Source organism: Jaculus jaculus, chromosome 18, assembly GCF_020740685.1.
Source record: "Jaculus jaculus isolate mJacJac1 chromosome 18, mJacJac1.mat.Y.cur, whole genome shotgun sequence".
NCBI lineage: Eukaryota > Metazoa > Chordata > Mammalia > Rodentia > Dipodidae > Jaculus > Jaculus jaculus.
In genome coordinates, this window is record NC_059119.1 from 63664725 (window position 1) to 63686621 (window position 21897).

At 41.9% G+C, this 21897-nt stretch overlaps 1 protein-coding gene across 5 annotated transcripts in view; it reads right to left on the reverse strand.

The window, feature by feature from the left end:
* Positions 1–21897, reverse strand: part of Dhx57 (DExH-box helicase 57) — a 79176-nt gene that overhangs the window by 28757 nt on the left and 28522 nt on the right. For all 5 annotated transcript variants that reach the window (XM_045137436.1, XM_004660051.2, XM_045137435.1 and 2 more), the window contains 6 exons: positions 19477–19655; positions 16565–16686; positions 13895–14090; positions 11369–11493; positions 5532–5665; positions 2239–2293 (listed from right to left, as the gene is read on the reverse strand). In XM_045137436.1, coding sequence (XP_044993371.1) covers positions 2239–2293; positions 5532–5665; positions 11369–11493; positions 13895–14090; positions 16565–16686; positions 19477–19655 — 811 coding nt within the window. The remainder of the gene's footprint in view (positions 1–2238; positions 2294–5531; positions 5666–11368; positions 11494–13894; positions 14091–16564; positions 16687–19476; positions 19656–21897) is intronic.

Consider the following 21897-nt stretch of genomic DNA (forward strand, 5'->3'; position numbering starts at 1 on the left):
AGAGGTAAATAGAGCAAATAGATGAGCCAGGGTCTTTAGCCACTGCAAATGACCTCCGAATGCATGTGCCACCTTGTGTATCTGGCTTACATGAGCCCTGAATCAAACTTGGGTGCTTTGGCTTTGCAGGTAAGTGTCTTAACTACTAATCTATCTCTCCAGCCCTAAAAAAAAAAAAAGTTTAATAGTGAGAAGAAACAGGACACAGATCAATGAGATCTTAAGAAATTATCAAGGTGACAGAATAGGAGAAACACTGGGGGATGGCTCAGTGGTTAAATGGTGCTTGCTTGCAAAGTTTTTGGCCTTGTTCAAATCCACAGCACCCATATAAAGCTAAACACAACACAAACTGACTCATGTATCTGTAGTTTGCAGTGGCAAGTGACCCTGGAGAGCCCATCCACACAAATCAATACATAATTTTTAAAAAAAAGAGTAGGAGAAAAATCTTCATAAAATGGACATTACCATTTTCTAACCAATACTGAAGTCATATACCCAGACATCTTTGTGTGTGTGTTTTGGGCATATATGCCATATATATGTAATGGTCTCAGGATAATCCTGTGTGTTTATATCTTCTCCCACCTTACTTGAACAAGATCTCCAACCCCCCCCCCACACTTTGTATTTTGGTCACTGCATGTGCAAAAGCCCAATAGACCCACAAGCTTCTGGATTCTCCTGATTCCAACTCCCATGGCCATAGGTGTGTTGGGGTAATAGACACATGCAAAATCCAGTTTATAACCAGCTTTATGTGAGTGCTAGGAAAATCAAATTCAGGCCTGTAAGCTTGCAAGCAAGTGCTTTCTGCTGAGCCATCACACCAGCCGGCACACAGACATCCTAGTACTGCTTATGTTGCCAGTTCCTTGGGAGAAGGATTATAACAGCTAACATTTACAAAGCATGTATTATGTGCTAGAAGTACTATGAGCTTTTCAATGATGAATTCCTCAGTCAATGCTCATAACCCAGTAAAGAAGTTAATGCGAATCTACCCACTGTATATAGGATGAAACTGAGATGAAGAGATTAAACTACTTGCTAGAGCTAGAGTTAATGATTAGAAGGATTTAAATACTGGCAGTCTGCTTGCTGAAAGATAAAGGAAAACAGGGCTGGAGAGACGGCTTAGAGGTTAAGGCATTTGCATGCAAACCTAACGACCTGGGTTTGATTCTTCAGTACCCATGCACAGCTAGATACACAAAGTGGTATAGGCATTGGGAGTTCATTTGCAGTGGATGGAGGCTCTGGTGCACCTAATCTCATTGTCTGTCTCTCTTCTATCTATTTCTATTTGCTTGCAAATTTAAAAAAAAATTCTTAAAAAAAGGGAAAACAAAATGCTCAAATGAAATAAAGTAAAAGAAGGACTAGGGCTAGAGAGATAGCTTAGCAGTTAAGGCACTTCCCTGTGAAGCCTAAGGACTCATGTTCAACTCTCCAGGTCCCATGTAAGCCAGATGCACAGTAATGCAAGTGTGCAAGGTTGCATGTGTACATAAGGTGGTGCATGTGTCTGGAGTTTGATTGCAGTGGCTGGAGGCCCTGGCGTGCAATTTTCTCTCTCTTTCATACACACTCTTACTGTTGCATAAAAAAGGTAGTCTGTTGGGCTTGCCTCAAAAAAAAAAAAAAAAAAAAGGAAGAAGGACTAACATGTGTATTAATACCTTGGCACCCAAAAGGTAAACTGCTAATCTTTTTTTTTTTTTTTAATGGAAGACAGGATTTATTGAAGATGGGAGGGGGGGTTCCATAATGGCAGAAGAAGCAGGCCTGCTTCCCTAGGTCCGAGCAGAGAGAGAGAAGCCCCATGCCACCACTGAATGTCACACCAGTACCACAAGCAAGCAGACTCCAGGGATACCAGACAAAACTCCTGCACTTTGAACGTCTTTAAACTGAAATTCCAAATCCACCCCCACACCTTGGGGCTGGAACTATGATCACCCACGTGACACCTCCTCCAGCCAGATGGCTGCAGATCTGAATCACAAACTTTAGTGCACCCCTGGGGACCATCCATTCAAATTACCACATGTGGTATACACAAAAGTCATTTTATCACTTGTGGATGTTGTGGGTCAGGGCATAGAGGGATCGGCTTATCTTTGCTCCTTGGTATCTGGCCCCTGGGGAGGCACCATCAGGAGAACTTTCACTTATCATAAACTGCTAATCTTATTTTCAAAGATTTCTGCTGAATGTTAACATCTTCCTTACCTTGTCACAGCAATTGCATCTTCCAGAAAAAATTGATCAACAGGAAATGTACGACCTAGAAGAACAAGCAAATAAATATAAAAGCTCCAGAATACCCATTAAACTATATTTATTTATTTATTTATTTTGGTTTTTCGAGGTAGGGTCTCACTCTAGCCCAGGCTGACCTGGAATTCACTATGGAGTCTCAGGGTAGCCTCGAACTCACGGCAATCCTCCTACCTCTGCCTCCTGAGTGCTGGGATTAAAGGCGTGTGCCACCACGCACGGCTTAAACTATATTTAAACAATTACATATTATATTAAATTACATGTCTTAAAAGTATTTTTAAAATGTATTTATTTGCAAGCAGAGAGAGCAAAATGGGTGCACCAGGGCCTCTGCATATAAACTCCAGGTACATGTTCCATTTTGTGCATCTGCTTTCATGAGTGTACTGAGGACTTCAACGTAGGCCAGGAGGCTTGCAAGCAAGTGCTCTTAAGTGCTGAGCTATCTCTACAGTACTATATTAAACTTCTTTCAAAGTAGGCTCTCCTTCTACCCCAGGTTGACTTGGAATTCACTAAGTAGTCTCAAGGTGGCTTTAACACATTGCGATCCTCCTACCCCTGTGTCCTGAGTGCTGGGATTAAAGGTGTATGCCACCATGACCAGCTGTAAGTTTTATATATATTTGTTATATATTAACACTGTGTTTTTTCTTTTCAAGGCAGGGTCTCACGCTAGCTCAGGCTGACCTAGAATTCACTATGGAGTCTCAGGGTAGCCTCAAACTCACAGTGATCCTCCTCCTCTGCCTCCTGAATGCTGGGATTAAAGGCATGCATCATGACACCGGCTCAACAACACTTAAAAAAAATATTTTATTTATTTGAGAGAGAAAAAGAGGCAGAGAGAGAGAGAGAGAGAGAGAGAGAGAGAGAGGGGGAATATGGGTGTGCCAGGGCCTCTAGCCATTGCAAATGAACTCCAGATGCATGCACCACCTTGTGTATCTGGCTTTACATGGGTACTAGGGAATCAAACCAAGTCCTTTGGCTTTAACTGCTAAGCTATCTCTCCAGCCCTATATTAACAAACTCTTAATGCTTGGTACAATAAGGTACCATTTATTCTGTGGTCTTAAAATAGGTCCCCCCCCCAAAAAAAGAGAGAAAAACCCAGGCATAGTGGTGTACACCTTTAATCCCAGCACTCGGGAGGCAGAGGCAGGAGGATCACCATGAGTTTGAGGCCACCCTGAGACTACATAGTGAACTCCAGGTGAGCAGGGACTAGAGAGAGACCCTATCTTGGGGAAAAAAAAAAATTGTTGTTGTTATTTTGTTTTTCAAGGTAAGGTTTCTCTAGCCCAGGCTGGCCTGGGTCTCAGGGTGGCCTTGAACTCACAGCAATCCTCCTACCTCTATCTCCCGAGTGCTGGGATTAAAGGTGTATGCCACCAAACCTGGCTTTACAAAAGTTTTTGATGTCAGAAATTACAAGGGATAAATTTCAGTTAGAAGAGAGGATAGATTCATACAGGTAAAGAAATGATAACTTGCTAATGGACTTTAAAAAATACTTTATAGGCCAGGGCGTGGTGGTGCAAGCCTTTAATCCCAGCACTCAGGACATAGAGGTAGGAGGATTGCCGTGAGTTCGAGGCCACCCTGCGACTACATAGTGAATTCTAGGTCAGCCTAGGCTAGAGTGAGACCCTACCTTGGAAAACCAAAAAACAAAACAAAACAAACAAACAAACAAAAAAAAAAAAAACAACTTTATGCTGGGCATGTGGCACACACCTTTAAAACACTCAGGGGGCAGACATAAGAGGATCACTGTGAATTTGAGAGCAGCCTGAGACAATGAATTCAAGGTCAGCCTGGGTTAGAGTGAGATCCTACCTCAAAATACCAAAAATAAGTTTATTTACTTATTGACTAGAGACAGACAGATGGGTGGGGGAAAGAGTATGAATGCAACAGGGTCTCCGCTTTGTGTGTCTAGCTTTATGTGAGCATTGGGGAATTGAACCTGGACCAGCAAGACTTTATAAGCAGGCCCTTTAACCACTGAGCCATCTCTCCAGCCCAGGATTTTTTAACCTGTTGCACTTTTTCCACTTTCTTCTATTCCCTCATATAAACACTTTTAACTTTTGACACATTCATTCTAGCATATAACTTATTCTTTTTTTTCTTCAAGGTAGAGTCTCACTGTAGCCTATGCTGGGCTCAAACTAATATACAACATAATTTCTAGTTTACATCTATTGCCAACATCCTCACAGCTAGAACAAATAGTGCTATCACTTTTCAGTCACTGTTTCCACAGTGTCCCATTGGTAATCGATCAATTCCAGAAGGATAAATCAAGTTAAATATGGGTAAATTAATCCTACAATGAGATTGTGAAAGTGCCCAAAGAAAACACAGATTATCCAACTTTATTTATTTTATTTTCTCCCAGAGTAGTCCAATATACAGAAATCTAGACTAATCCAGAAATGAACAAATAGGCTATTAGTAAACATGTCTTCCCTCTCTACAACATATTACCCCTAGAAACACACATTTTGATGTTAAACTCAATGAAATACTAGAAATAAAGAACCAAGGCAACTTGTTTTATTGTTTTATGCAACGCCATGAGAACTACAGAGTGAGTTTCAGGTCATCTTAGGCTACAATGAGAACCTACCTCTTCAACAACAACAGCAAGAAAAACAGCTGGGTGTGGAGGCACATGTCTTTAATCCCAGCACTTATGAGGCCAAAGTAGGAGGACTGCCATGATTTTGAGGCCACCCTGAGACTACATAGTGGATTCAAGGTCAGCCTGGGCTAGAGTGAGAACCTACCTCAAAATACCAAAAAAATAAAAACAATGGAAAAAAAAAAAAAAGCCCTATACAAAATTAAATTAATAATTAAAATCACCTGAGCCAGGCAGTGGCACATGCCTTTAATGCACAGCCCTTTAATCCCAGCACTCTGGAGGCAGAGGGAGGAGGATCACTGTGAGTTCGAGGTCACCCTGAGATTACATAGTGAATTCTAGGGCAGCCTGGGCTACAGCGAGATCCTATCTCAAAGTAAAATCACTTGACAAAATGGGCATACTACCTTCTTATCAATTGCATTATACAGTGACAATGTTATTTGTTGTAAATGAATCAGTTATCCTCTAAAAAGAGGTCTAAATACCTAGTCATGCTTCAAATGAGCTTTAAAGTAGTTATTTGTTTATTTAAATGATACATATAAGTAAGGATGGAATACACTTAACCATGCATTTTAATTACCTGGTATAGTAATAACTGGACAGGAGTTGAAGTACTCTGAAAAGAGCTCAGCATTTAAAGTTGCACTCATCAGAATGACTTGAAGCGTTGGTCTCTGCAACAAAATGTCCTTCAAAACTAGCAGCAAGAAGTCACTACAGGAAATAAAACCAATGCTTGAGGATCAAACATATTCAACATAAGATAGAACTTTTGGTGCATTTGGTGATAATAGTTGTTTTTTTGCTTTGTTGCTTTTTCAAGGTAGGGATTCACTCTAGCCAGACTGACTGGAACTCACTCTATATAGTCCCAGGTTGATCTCTAACTTAGAGTGATCCTCCTACCTCACTTCCCAAATGCCAGGCTTAAAGGCATGCACCACATTCCTGGTGATCTTTTGGTGCATTTGGAACAAGGAATATGTAAAGACCTATGTGTAAAAAAACTATGAAGCTCAGAAAGATGTACCATGTTCCTGGATGTGAACATTTAGAATTTAAAAAACAAAACAAAACATCAGTTCTTTCCAAGTAAACTAAACATGCAATACCATTCACAATACAAATGGGATTTATCACTGAAGTTGATCATTCTTTTTCTTGATATTTGCAGGTACACAGAAAGGCATATACAAAGATTCTTGTAACACTGTGAGAAACTACCAACAGAAACTACCTAAATGTGCATCAATGGGAAATGGTTAACTATAACATCCAGAACAGCATAAAACACAAAAAAAGATAAGCTAGAGCTCTAGATAATGACATAAAAACCTCAGTGTGTTAGAGAAAACCAACAAAAACCCAACAAGTTGTAGATGTGATACACCTTGCAGAGCAGCAGTTCTCTAAATGGTCTCATTACTTCATCCCTGAGCTCTATTCACTGTCAGCCGCTGTTTCTGTCAAGTGTCAATCAGACTGTGCCATTCTGCTCTCAAAATCTTTCAACAATTCCTCATTAGGGTGCTTGATAACACAACCCTCCATGATACAGTTGGTATCTCTATGATGGTTTACATTAGGTGTCCTCCATAAACTCACATGTTTTGAATGCTTGATCCCAGCTGATGGCAACTGGGGAGATGGAGCCATGCTGGAGGAGGTGTGTTGTTGGGGGTAGGCTTAGGGGTGTTACAGGCTGCTCCTTTTGCTAGAGTTTGGCTCACTCTCCTGCTGCTGTTTGCCAGCTGCTGTGGCAAAGAGGTGATACCCAGCCTCTGCTCTACCATCTTTCCCTGATGGCATCATGGAGCTTCCTCTTGAGACTGTAAGCCAAAATAAACAACTTTTCCTTCCATCAGCTGCTTTTGGTCAGTTGCTTTGACCTAGCAATGCAAAGGTAATTGCAACCTCCACCCTTCATTTCTTTTGGCATTTCAGCTTCAGCACACCATTCTTGCTATCTTTGAAGCATGTATTTCAGGGCCTTTATACACGTCAATGACAGGCCTACATCAATTCTCCCAGCCACTCACATAGGTGGTTCCTTAACTTCCTTCAAGTCTCAACTCAAAAGTTGTCTTCAGCAAAGCCTTCCTTCAAATAAGGGTTGGAGAGATGGCTTAGTGGTTAAGTGACTGCCTGTGAAGCATAAGGACCTAGGTTTGATTCCGTAGAACCCATACACACCAGATGCACATGGTGGGGTGTGTGTCTAGAGTTCATCTGCAGTGGCTAGAGGCCCTGGCATGACCAGATTCTCTGTGTGTAATAAAGAAATAAATGAAAATAAAATACTTAAAAATTTCAAATGAGCCAGGTGTGGTGGCACACGCCTTTAACCCCAGCACTTGGGAGCAGAGGTAGGAGGATTACTGTGAGTTCAAGGCCACCCTGAGACTACACAGCAAATTCCAGGTCAGCCTGGGATAGAGAGAGACCCTACCTTGAACAACCCAAAACAAAAAATTTCAAATGACACTCTCACCCTCACACTGCTTTTGCATTTTATATTGTCTTGTTTTCTGCCTTTTTTTTTTTCTTAGCTCTTAATATACTCTGTATTTTACTTATTTATCTTGCTTATTATTGGACTTCCCTCAATAAATAGAATGTAAGATACCTAAAGACAAGGGTTTTGTCCTTTTTTGGTCACTACTGCAGTGTCTAAAACAATTCCCCAGACAAAGTGCTAAATGAATACTCATTAACTTATCATTCCTCTAAGGAAAAAAATGGTCTGGAAACAAAGTATTTCTTGGAGGGATGGCTTAGTGGTTAGGCATTTGCCTGCAAAGCCAAAGGACATAAGATTGATTCCCCAGGACCCATGTTAGCCAGATGCACAAGGGGGGTGGTGCACAGGCACCTGGAGTTCGTTTGCAATGGCTGGAGGCCCTGGTACGCCCATTCTCTCTCTCTCTCTCTCTCCCTGTCAAATAAATAAATAAAATATTCAAAAGTATTTAACAAAGTAAACATATATGCCAATACATACAGATATAATAATCATTTAAGATTTAATGTTGTCCTGAGGGGAGGGGATGGATGTGGGGAGGGGGATGGAAGGAGAGTTAACCAAATTTAAGATGTTATGAATAAGCCATATGATAACCTAATTTTACACTAGCTGATAATATATATTTTTAATATTTCATGTATTTCAGAGAGACACAGAGAGAGAAAATGGACATACCAGGGCCTCTAGCCACTGTAAACGAACTCCAGATGCATGTGTCACCTTGTGCATCTGGCTTACATCAGTACTAGGGAATCAAATCTGGGTCCTTAGGCTTTGCAGGCAAGCACCTTAACCATTAAGCCATCTCTTCAGACCATTATTTGTATATACTATTTTTTTTTTTTTCCCCAAGGTAGGGTCTCACTCTAGCCTAGGCTGACCTGGGTCTCAGGATGGCCTTGAACTCACAGTGATCCTCTTACCTCTGCCTCCCAAGTGCTGGGATTAAAGGCATGTGCCACCATGCCCGGCTACTTTTTTTTGTTGTTTATTTTTATTTATTTATTTGAGAGCAACAGAGAAAGAGGCGGGGGGGGGGGGAGGGCGGGGGCGGGGAGAGAATGGGTGTGCTGGGGCCTCCAGCCACTGCAAACTAACTCCAGACACATGCACCCCCTTGTGCATCTGGCTAACGTGGGTCCTGGGGAATCGAGCCTTGAATTGGGGGTCCTTAGGCTTCACAGGCAAGCGCTTAACTGCTAAGCCATCTCTCCAGCCCTACTTTTTTTTTTCTAAAGAGAGAGTTTGGGCAGAAATATCCTGTGAAGGTAGATAATACTGTATCTCAAAGCCACAGATTGCTATTAGAAAAATTTCAGTGCAAGGTTGGGATACCTTCCAGCAAGTTGTTGGCCAGGGAGGTTCCTGATGCTCGCAAAACATTTCAGGCCATTGCCAAGGCTCTTGGTTTCCCACCAGAACTAGATAGTAAGACCCTACTGCTGAAGATTCCACATGCTTGTGCTGCAAGTAACTGAGAAATCAAGCTGGAAGCCTCCTCTCTGTTGACTAGCTGTCAGGATGCTGGAAAGACCTGTGCATCCTGGACCAACTGGTGCAATGGTGGCATGTCTGTTTTGGGGGTGTTGCAATTACTTTCTCATTGCTGGGAGAAGCACTCGACCAGAAGCAGCTTATGAGAGGAAAGGGTTTATTTCAGACTTCCAGGGGAAACCCCGTAAGTGGTGGAAGAAGCTGGCTCATGTCCACAGAGGCACAGCACAGAGATACTACCAGACAGCCAGCAACCATGAACAGCCAGAGTCCAGCTGGCTCTCTAAACCTGAGGGCTGTACTAAAAGATCCACCCCCAGTGACACCTCCTTCAGCCGGCTGCTTTTTTTTTTTTTTTAAGAACATAAGTTGCATGCTTAATCAAAACTACCTCAGGCTACGAGGGACATGCATTCACATTCAAATCATTTGATTTCCACGGGGAAATCAAATGAGCTCTGACTGGATTTGAGTTCCATTCCATGGGAAAAAATTCATGCCTGGTACTAAAAACCTAGTTAAAGGCCTATATCTGAGGAGGTCATATGCCCTCTTTTTTTTTCCTTCCTTCCTTTTTTTTCTTTTAATTTTTTTTCTTTTCTTTTTTTTTCTTTGACACTGATAATCTTGTCACTGGGGCTGGTCCTGAACTCAGGATGTAGCAAGGATGATGTTGAACTCCTGAGCTTCTTGCTTACACCTTCCAAGTGCTAGGGTTACACACATGCATTTACTAGACCTAGCTAAGTGTATTTATTTCTTTTAATATTCTTCTTGTTATCTATTTTCCCTGTTCAGTTCTTAAAAATATTTTACCATGCTGGACGTGGTGATGTAAGCCTTTAATCCCAGCACTACGAAGGCACGGGCAGGAGGATCACCATGAGTGCCAGGCCACCCTGAGACTACATAGTGAAATCTAGGTCAGCCTGGCGAGACTCTACCTCACCCCCCCAACTCCCACTCCCCGCCAAAAAAAAAAGAAAGAAAGAAAGAAAAAAATTTTATTAGCTGGGTCCTCTCAAAATTTTCCTGGGACTTCCTTTTTCCCACTGGTTTTTCACTGTTTTAGAGCACAGTCCACATGACAATGATTAATGTCATTCATTTGTGTGGCTAATGTTCTTTCTTTGTTTTTTTTTTGAGGTAGGGTCTCACTCAGGCTGACCTGGAACCTGGAATTTACTATGTAGTCTCAGGGTGGCCTCAAACTCACAGCGATCCTCCTACCTCTGCCTCCTGAGTGCTGTAATGCTCATTTTAAAAATACTGACTCAATGAGGGAGGGAGGGAGGGAGAGACAGAAAGGAGAGAGAACACAAACATGGGTGCACCAGAGCCTCCTGCTACTGCAAATCCCAGATGCGTGTGCCACGTTGTGCACCTGGCTTTATGTGGGTACTTGAGAATTGAACTCAGGCTGTCAGGTTTTGCAAGCGTTTTCCTTTTGTTCTGAACTCATCACCCCATTCCCACTATGGAATATTCACGTATGCTGTCCTTGCCCTCATCTGACATACAGGATTCCATTTCACAGCTCAGTTTTCAATGTAAATGCCATCTCTTCAGAGATACAACATCTGACCATATTATGGTCTCTTCCTCAAAAATACAGCATCCTGTTTGTTCCTTCACCGTACTACTCCAATTGTAATTACTTACTTAATTGCTTACTTTTTTAATAAAATATTTTTTGGTATATTTTATTTTATTTATTTGAGAGACAGAGAGAGAGAAAGCAGAGAGAGAGAAAGAGAATGGACGTACCAGGGCCTCCAACCCTGTAAACTAACTCCAGATATATGTGCCACTTTGTATATGTGGCATACATGGGTCCTGGGGAATTGAACCTGAGTCCTTTGGCTTTGCAGGCAAGCACTTTAACTGCTAAGCCATCTCTCCAGTCTGATTTGTCTACTTTTTCATCATTGATTTTTCTTACCAGACTAAAAATGAGGGAGGACCATGTATACTTGTTTACCGTGTATCTCTAGCTACCAATATATCACTGGGCATTTAACATAGGCCCAATAAATATGTGAACAACTGTTTCTTGAATGACCAAAGGTCAGAGAGAGAAGTACACACTGACCAATGCACGAGTGATGGCGTGCACTACCACTTCTACTTACAGATGCCAAATTGTATTCAGCCCAGCATGATGCCCAGAGTGGGCAGTACCCCTTCTACTTCAACAGGCTGACTCCCACTTATGAACATGTGCTCTCAACCATTTTCAGTGTCATAGAACTTGGATATTAAGAAAGCTCTAATTTAGCCCACCCTGTGGCAAATTATCATTACAGGCTCTATGAAAGTCAACTGGATGCAGAACAGAATTCTTGCATCACATCTGTACTTTACAGGAGTGGGTGTTCATGGAAAAACCCTCATTTTACCTTTCCTCTGTCCTCTCGTGGACTTCATCAACAATGATATGGGTGACTCCATGCAGAGCTGCATCCCCTTCGAGCCTTCTCAGCAGCACTCCCGTGGTGCAGTACAACAGCCTGGTGGCTGAGGACTGACATATAAAACGACAATGTCAAGCATTATTGAAATTTTTGAAAAAAACAAATATTTACTAGCAAGTAGAATTGATTGGGCATATGGAATATTGGAAACACCAGCAGTTCCATTTAATATGAAACATAAATAACTGAAAAGCTTCCTTTTTTTTTTTTTTGAGGCAGGGTCTTGCTCTAGCCCAGGCTGGCCTTGAACTCATGGCGATCCTTCTACCTCTGCCTCCCAAGTGCTGGGATTAAAGGCGTGCGCCACCATGCTCAGCCTGAAAGCTTCTTTTTAAAATTTTTTTTGTTTATTTTTATTTATTTATTTATTTGAGAACAACAGACAGAGAGAAAGAAGGAGAGAGAGAGAGAGAGAGAGAGAGAGAGAGAGAGAGAGAGAGAGAGAATGGGCACGTCAGGGCCTCCAGCCACTGCAAACAAACTCCAGATGTGTGCGACCCCTTGTGCATCTAATATGCTAATATGCGTCCTGGGGAATCAAGCCTCGAACTGGGGTCCTCAGGCTTCACAGGCAAGTGCTTAAATGCTAAGCCATCTCTCCAGCCCTGAAAGCTTCTTCTTCTTCTTCTTTTTTTTTTTTTTGAGGTAAGGTCTCACTCTGGCCCAGGATGACCTGGAATTCACTATGGAGTCTCAGGGTGGCCTCGAACCCACGGCAATCCTCCTGCCTCTGCCTCCCAGATTCTAGGATTAAAGGCGTGCGCTACAACACCCGGCAACCTAAAAGCTCCTTGATGAGGACAACAATAAAACCATTTCTGCTTTGTATTAAAATTTTAAGTTTAAGCCAGGCGTGGTGGTACACACCTTTAACCTCAGCACTTGGGAAACTGAGGTAGGAGAATTGACATGAACTGAAGGCCAGACTGACTTTAGAGTTTTAAGTCAACTTGGGATAGAGGGAAACCCTGCTTATATATAAAAAAAAATAGGGGCCGGAGAGATTGATCAGTGGTTAGGGTGCTTGCTTGCAAAGCTTAATGACTAGGGTTCAAGTCCCCAGTACCTATGTAAAGCTAGATGCACAAAGTGGCACATGTATCTGGAGTTTGCTTGTAGTAGCTAAAGACCTTGGCATGCCCATTCTCTCTCTCTGTTTCTTTCTGCTTGCAAATAAATAATTCTTCAAGGTAGGATCTCAGTGTAGTCCAGGCTGACCTGGAATTCACTATGTAGTCTCACGGTGGCCTTGAACTCATGGTGATCCTTCTACCTCTGCCTCCCCAGTGCCACCATGCCCAGCTCCTGAAGCCCCCCCCTTTTTTTGTTTTTTTTGAGGTAGGGTCTTGCTCTGGCTCAGACTAACCCAGAATTCACTCTATAGTCTCAGGGTAGCCCCAAACCCATGACGATCCTCCTACCTCTTCCTCCTGAGTGCTGGGACTAAAGGTGTGCACCATCATACCTGGCCTAAAGCACTTTTTAAGTGACTGATGCAATCAATTCTCAATTAGTCTTAGCGTTACTAGGTCAGATCACTTCTGCTACTAAAGCATTACGAGCCTACATTAAGGAAATTTGGTATAATTAAGAGTTCTGGCCGGGTGTGGTGGCGCACACCTTTAATCCCAGCACTCGGGAGGCAGAGGTAGGAGGATCGCCGTGAGTTCAAGGCCACCCTGAGACTACAGAGTTAATTCCAGGTCAGCCTGGACCAGAGTGAGACCCTACCTTGAAAAACCAAAAAAAAAAGAGTTCTGAGCTGTGCGTAGTGGCACATGCCTTTAATCCTAGCACTCGGGAGGCAGAGGTAGGAGGATCACTGTGAGTTCGAGGCTAGCCTGAGACTACATAGTGAATTCCAGGTCAGCTTAAGCTTGAGTGAGACCCTACCATGTAAAACTAAAAACAAACAAACAAACAGAAAAAGAGTTCTTTTGGGTTGGAGAGATGGCTCAGTGGTTAAAGACACTTGTTTGCAAAGCCCAACAGCCTGGGTTTCATTCCCCAGTACCCATGTAAAATAGATGCACAAAGTGGTGCATGTGTCTGGAGTGTGTGATGGCAAGAGGCCCTGGTGTGCCCATTCTCTCTCTCTCTACTTACAAATAAAAATATTAATAATAAAAAAGAAAGAATTCTATCAAAATATTTCTAAAAGGACTTCAGCCTGACTAAAGGTGTTCTTTTTTTTTTTTTTTTCTTTTTTTTTGAGGTAGAGTCTCATTCTAATCCAGGCTGCCCTGGAATTCACTCTGTAGTCTCAGGGTGGCTTCGAATTTACAGTGATTCTCCTACCCCTGCCTCCCAAATGCTGGGATTAAAGGTGTGTGCCACCATGCTTGGCTGAAGGTGTTAACTTCAAATAAATTGCAAAATATATCCCAAATTACCCATGTATTTCCAGGTCCTCCAGATTCTATTACCAGGAAACAAGCAGAGCATACGAACCTTGACACTTTCTAACCGAATCTGGTATCCCACAGTCAGACCCACTCTTTCTGCTCGTTCCTTAGCAACGCGTTCAGCAACAGAGATGGCAGATATTCGTCGGGGCTGTGTACAGATGATGTTCGCCACCTTCTCAGGTGGCCCGTTCAGAGAATCATCCAGAATAAACTGTGGAATCTGTGTGGTTTTTCCACATCTGTATGTTGAAACAAAGGAGTCCTAAAATGAAGTTTTCAAGTTAACACAGCAACCCCAGATAGTGACGAGTGGTAAGGCTACATGGAATAAGCAGTGATCAGTATCATCTATCTTCCATAAAAGCCCCTGACTGAGTCACTAGGCTGCTGGGAATTTGTACTCACATTAGTAGGGAGAGCAAATGATATTTTATCATCACCTAAAAAATAAGGACGAATGGAGATTGAAGATTGGGCTCTAGAAATGTCTCTAGGAATATGAACTATAAATATAAAGTTTAAAGAAAAGGAATGTTAGCTAATGATTCAAATATTTTATATTTTCCTCTTTGGTGTATATGGAGTTGGCTATAAACATAAGAAATTCTAGCCAGGCATGGTGGCTCACACCTTTAATCCCAGCACTTGGGAGGCAGAGGTAGAAGGACGGCTGTGAGTTTGAGGCCACCCTGAGACTAGAGAGTGAATTCCAGGTCAGCCTGGACTACAGTGAAACCTTACCTCGAAAAACCAAAAAAAGAAAAAAAAAAAAAGAAATTCAAAGACAAAAAATTACTACTTTATTAGTGAGTCTGGGCACAAATATCATTATTCATTGTGTATTCCTGAATAAAGCACTAGATTAAGCCTACAAACTGCCTTGCTAAATAAGTCTGTATAACATGGAGACTGTAAAACAGGGAAAAAAAAATGTGTTAACAAGTTGGTAAAAGAAAACAAAAGCTTTAAGAAAACAAAAATAAATTCAGAAGATGAACAGCTTTCAAATTAAATGTTCTAGAACTATCCTTTAAATTTAAAAATGGGCCTTGTTAAATAAGTCTGTAGCTAAAACTTTTCTCATAAAATTGTCTCAAGGCAGAGTTAGTTGTACATGTCCAAAAATTCCTAGATGAATTTTTGAACTGTTTTGGATGTCTAAAGTTTGGCTCTGGGGCTACAGAAGTGGTAACAACTACCTATATGGAATATTACTTGATATTCGACAGGAATGAAAGTGAAGGGCACCAGCTACAGGTTTCTAAAAAGTAGAAAGGGGGGGAGGGCTGGAGAGATGGCTTAGCGATTAAGGCACTTGCCTGCAAAGGCAAAGGACCTAGGTTCAATTTCCCAGGACTCACATAGGCCAGATGGACAAGGTAGCACAGGCGTCTGGAGTTTGTTTGCAGTGGCTAGAAACCCTGGTATGCCCATTCTCTTTCTCTCCCTCCCTCTTGAATAAATAAAATGTTTTCTTTTTCTTAAGTAGAAATGGAGCCGGGTATGGTGGTGCATGCCTTTAATCCCAGCACTTGAGAGGCAGAGGTAGGATGATCACTGTGAACTTGAGGCCACCCTGAGACTACGTGGAGAATTCCAGATCAGCCTGAGCTAAACTGAGACCCTACCTCAAAAAACAAACAAACAAAAAAAAGGTAGAAATGGGTGCTGGAGAGATGGCTTAGTGTCTAAGGCACTTGCCTGTAAAGCCTAAGGACCCAGATTTGATTCCCCAATACCCATTTAAGTCAGAGGCACAAGGTGGCACATACATGTGGAGTTCCTTTGCAGTGGCTAGAGGCTCTGGCACACCCATTCTCTCTCTCTCTCTCAAATAATAAAAAAGTATTTAAAAAAATAGAGGGCAGGAGAGATGGCTTAGTGGTTAAGGCATTTGCCTGTGAAAGTGTAAGGACCCATGTTTGACTCTCCAGATCCTACGTAAGCCAGATGCACAAGGCTATCAAGCATGCAAGGTCATACATGCACACAGGTGGCACAAGAGTCTGGAGTTCAAATGCAGTGGATGGAGGCCCTGGTGTGCCAATTCCCTCTCTGTCTCTCATAAAAGTATTTTTTTTGTAGTTTTTCGAGGTAGGGTCTCACTTTAGCCCAGGCTGACCTGGAATTCAACATGTAGTCACAGGGTGGCCTTCAACACACATCAATTCTACATCTGCTTCCCAAGTGCTGAGATTAAAGGCATGTGCCACCACGCCCAGCTTCTCCTAAAAAAAAAAAAAAAAAAAAAAAAAAGGCTGGAGAGATGGCTTAGCAGTTAAGGCATTTGCCTACAAAGCCGAAGGATCCTGGTTCAACTCTCCAGGACCCATGTAAGTCAGATGCACAAGGGGGTGCATGAGTCTGGAGTTTGTTTGCAGGGGCTGGAGGCCCTGGCATGACCATTCTCTCTCTCTCAAGTAAATAAATAAAAAGTTAATTTTTTTTTAAACAGTAGAAATGGTTAGGATAAAGTCGGGCATGATGATACACTGCCTTAATCCCAGCACTCAGGAGGCAGAGGTAGGAGGATTGCCATGAGTTCGAGGAGGCCACCCTCAGACTACATCGTGAATTCCAGGTCAGTCTGGGCTACAGTGAGACCCTACCTGGAAAAAACAACAGCAACAACAAAACAAAAAAGGAAATGGTTAGGATAACTAGTGTACCTATCGTATATGAAATCTGCATTAAAAATAAATTAATTCCTTACCCGGTCATACCACTTATGACAACCACCTGGTGCTTGCTCAACAATTTAAGGATGGTTTCTCTTTCCTCCCAAGCAGGAAGCGACCGTCTCTCTTGCAGAATTGAGTGGAAGTGTCCAGAAGCCTAAATAAAATCAAGGATATGATAGCAGTTGAGTTACTTTTAAATTAGCTTTCACACAACTCTGAATTCTGAAGCCCACAGTTTGATGTACCCTTTCTGCTCTTTCTGTAACAATCTGCTCTCACAGCAGCTCAGATTTATCAGAGCTGGAGGCAGATGGCATTAGTCAGAAGGCTGGCTACTTAAACAGAATTAGCATAGAATCCATACCATTTTTCTTTTCCTTTTTTTCTTTTTGAAATGGGGTCTTCTTCTAGCCCAGGTTGACCTGGAATTCACTATGTAGTCTCAGGCTGGCCTTGAACTCACAGCGATCCTCCTACCTCTGCCTTCTGAGTGCTGGGATTAAAGGCGTGTACCACCACGCCCGGCATCCATACTATATTCTGTTACAAAAGAAACTAAAAGATAGGTGAAATAAATCCCTCTTGCTTACCATCTATCTAGCTCTTCCTAGTAAGAGTTTGTGTAGCAACTCTATACAATGAAGTTTTCAGTGACTACAGAAATGTTTCATATCTAAGATGTCCAATAAAGTAACTTCCATCCACATTTGACCACTGAGTCCTTGGCATGTATGTAGTGTTTCTGAGGAACTCATTTATTTTAATGGGCTTATCTAATTTTAAAGATCCAAAGGTGGCTAGGAGCTTTACAGCAGACAACACAGCTCTACATCATATCAAAAATTTTCCTAGATCAGTATTAAGAGCATTTGCTTAAGGGTTCTTTTTGGTCAATCACCAAAAATCACCCAGAGGTAGGACTACCCAGAGTTGGAGGCCACCCTCAGACTCCATAGTGAATTCCAGGTCTACCTGGGCTAGAGCAAGACCCTACCTTGAAAAAACAAAACAAAAAATTTAGGGCTGGAGAGATTGCTCAGTGGTTAAAGGTGCTTGCTTGTAAAGCCTGATGACCTGGGTTTGATTCCCCAGTGTTCACGTAAAGCCAGATGCACATGCAATCTGGAGTTTGTTTGCAGCAGTAAGCAGCCCTGGAGCGCCCATGCTTACTTTCTCCATCTCTCTCCTTCCCTGTCTCTCTGAAATGAATAAATAAAAATATTTAAAGAGCCAGGCATGGTAGAGATGGCAGAGGCAGGAGGATCACTGTGAAGCTTGAGGGAGCCTGAGACTATACAGTAAATTCCAGGTCAATCTGGGCTAGAGTAAGACCATACCTTGAAAAAAATTTAGTTAGTTTATTTGTACCAGAGAAAGACAGAGAGAGAGGAGAGAAAGGGAGGAAGAGAGAATGGGTACACCAGGGTCTTTAGCCACTGCAAATGAACTCTAGATGCATGTGCCACTTTGCGCATCTGGCTCTACATAGGCACTGGGGAATTGAATGAGGGTTGTCAGGCTTTGTAGGCAAGCACCTTAACTGCTAAGCCATTTCTCCAGCACCTCTAACAATATTTAAAGAAAAAAGTGTTTTAGCCTGGTATGGTGGTACACACCTTTAATCCTAGTACTTGAGACCCTGATTCAAAAAAATTTTTTAATGAAAAGATATGGCCGTATTTGAATAAGTAAGAGTTTATAGTTTCAGCTGCATTCGTATGGTAGAGAATGCTGAGGTAGGCTCTCACTCTAGCCAAGGCTGACCTGAAACTCACTCTGCAGTCCCAGGCTGGCCTTGAACTCACAGAAAACCTCCTACTTCAGCCTTCTGAGTGCTGGGATTAAAGGCATGTACCACCATGGCCAACTTGACTATAGGAATTTTTATCTCTACCATCTAATTTGTACTATGACTATATACATCTTGATGATTTATGGGCATTGCATTACATAGCTGATAGTGTTATAATATGCAACAAATTAAAATAACAGAACTTTAAAACTAGAAGGGCCCTTAAATAGCATTTAATCTAATTCCCAAGCTCATTAAATAAATCACTTCTGCCCTACATCTAACTAGGCCCTCATAATTTACTTATGGTTACTTTTAAAATAATCTTTACATCAATGTGGTAAAAACATGAGTTTCTGAATCAGAGACTTGGCTTGACTCCTGGTTTGTCATTTTACTACCTCTGGCATGAGATAGAGGGAGTGAATGACCATGCCAGGGCCTCCAGCTGCTGTAAATGAACTCCAGATGTGTTTGCCCCTTTGTCCATCTGGTTTACGTGGGTCCTGGAGAATTGAACCTGGATCCTTTGGTTTTGCAGGCAAGTGCCTTAACCACTAAGACATTCCTCCAGCCCTAGACAGAAATTTTCTAACATAAATCACAGAATACTTCTTTCAAATATTATATTATCTATCATAGTACCAAAGGCATATGACTCAGAATATGACATATGTGTATATATGGATATGCATTTGATATTTTTCAGTAGAGTTTCTCCAAACCATTGAGCACAAGCACTCAAGTTTGCTGTGGCATGTAGAAATCTTTTAAGTTCTTGGGCAGGGGGTGGTGTAGCTATGGCTACATAGAGAGATCCTGTACTAAAATGCCAAAGAAGCCAGGCGTGGTGGCTCACACTTTTAATCCCAGCACTCGGAAGGCAGAGGTAAGAGGATTGCCATGAGTTCGAGACCACCCTGAGACTCCATAGTGAATTCCAGGTCAGCCTGGGCTAGAGTGAGACCCTACCTTGAAAAACCAAAAAAAAAAAAAAAAAAAGAAATAAAAGAGAAGGGAGGGAGGGAAGGAAGGAACAACAGAGAAAAGAAAGAAGGAAACGATTTTAACCCCTCAGAGAGAAACAACACGCCTGCTGACTCCCCATGCATTCATCCAGACATCAGGGAGCATCTTCTTGCCATACTGTACCTGTTTCATTCGGAACTGTTTGCAGATTTTACCGTTTTCAGCATGTAGTGGTTTTGCCTGCCAGTCAGATCTTTTGTCAATCTTTTTCTTTGGATTTGCGTAGCTTTCATTCTCCACCAAGACTGGTGCAGGGCCTTCATCCCCACCTGCTTCCTCCTCGGGGTCTGACATCTCTTCAACTTGAATGGAATAGAAGCAGATATGTTCAATTTGCCCTTTCTTCAGAAAAGGGAGATAGTCACTGTGTGACAAAGTAATATGAAATCATAAACTAGTGAAAAACCAGAGCTTGAATAAAGCAAGCTTCTTCCTTTCAATATCCTACTGTGAAAGAACTAAAACGAACCTTCAAATAAGCTTTACTCACAGATAAGTGGTACTGTTAAACCAAATTAAAAATAAAGAATCAGGGCTAGAGAAATGGCTTAGAGGTAAGGTGCTTGCCTACAGAACCTAACAATCCAGGTTCGATTCTCCAGGACCCACGTAAACCAGATGCATAAAGTGGCACATGCATCTGGAGTTTGTTTGCAGTGGCTAGTGGCCCTGGTTTGCCAGTTCTCTCTCTCCTTGCAAATAAATACATACCTAGTATTTAAAAAAAAAAAACCAAAATATAAAGAATCAACATTCAAGGAATTAACACTGAATGTTTCACTATTTGCAGGCTTCTCCGAAACTCAATGGCATGAAACAACCTAGATGTTTATCAAATGATGGACTAACCAACAAAGTGCAGACTATCTACATAGTAAGATGATATCTTGTGCTGGAAAGATGGCTTAGTGGTTAAGGTGCTTTTCTACCAAGCCAAAGGATCCAGGTTCGATTCTCCAGGACCCATGTAAGCCAGATGCACATGGTGGCACATGTGTCTGGACTTTATTTTCAGTGGCTGGATACCCTGGTATGCCCATTCTCTCTCTTTCCCTCTGTCTCAAATAAATAAATAGGGCTGGAGAGATGGCTTAGCAGTTAAGCGCTTGCCTGTGAAGCCTAAGGACCCCGGTTCGAGGCTCGGTTCCCCAGGTCCCACGTTAGCCAGATGCACAAGGGGGCGCACGCGTCTGGAGTTCGTTTGCAGAGGCTGGAAGCCCTGGCGCGCCCATTCTCTCTCTCTCCCTCTATCTGTCTTTCTCTCTGTGTCTGTCGCTCTCAAATAAATAAATAAAAAATGAACAACAAAAAAAATAAAATAAAATAAAATAAAAAATAAATAAAAATAAAAAATATTAAAAAGAATCTACATGACAAACCCAGATGGGGATAATGCCAGAAGCTGAATAAACATTTATTTAATGATTCTGGGATTCATAAAGGCAACCTTATTTCAGCAAATATTACCTGAGAATTCTAAAAACAAGAGGGTGTGGACAGTGTACACAGTATAGAAGTTAATATGTGAAAGCAAATTAAATGAAACAGATTTTCTGAGACAATGCCTTAAAGCCTCAGATTCTATATAGTTAAAATAAACTTACACATCACCCCAAACTTTCTTTTATATTTATTTATTTTTTTGGTTTTTTGAGGTAGTGTCTCACTCTGGTCTAGGCTGACCTGGAATTAACTATGTAGTCTCGGGGTGGCCTCGAACTCTCGATGATCCTCCCACCTCTGCCTCCCAAGTGCTGGGATTAAAGGCGTGCACCACCACACCTGGCTCACCCCAAACTTTCAATTCAGGGAGCCTAAATATAGCAACACAAATGAGATTCACAAAAATCAATCATGATTATAGTTCATAAGATTCTTGTCACTTTTTTTCTTTCTTTCTTTTTTTTTTTTTTTTTTTTGAGGTAGTGTTTCACTATAGCCCAGGGTAGCCTGTAATTCACTATGTTGTTTCATTCTCAAGTTGGCCTTGAACTCATGGCCATTTTCCTACCTGGGTCTCTTGAGTGCTGTGATTAAAGGCACATGCCACCACGCCCAGCGGATCTATCTTTAAAAAATTTTGTTTTTCGTTTTTCAAGGTAGGGTCTCACTGTAGCTCAGGCTGACCTGGAATTTACTATGCAGTCTCAGGGTGGCCTCAAACTCACCATGATCCTCCTACCTCTGCCTCCCAAGGGCTGGGATTAAAGACGTATGCCACCATGCTCAGCTCATTCTTTTTTTTTTTTTTAATTTAAGTTAATTAATTTATTTATTTGCAAGCAGAGAGAGAGAGAAAGAGACACAGAGAGGAGATAGACAGAGAGAATGGGCATGCCAGGGCCTCTAGCCACTGCAAATGAACTCCAGATGCACATGCCCTCTTTCTTGTACATCTGGTTTACGCAGGTACTGTGGAACTGAACCTGGGTCCTTTGGCTTTGTAGGCAAGTGCCTTAACCAGTAAGCCATCCCTCCAGGCCAGATCTATTATTCTTTTTTTTTTTTTTTAAGATTTTATTTTTATTTGTTTATTTAGAAAGG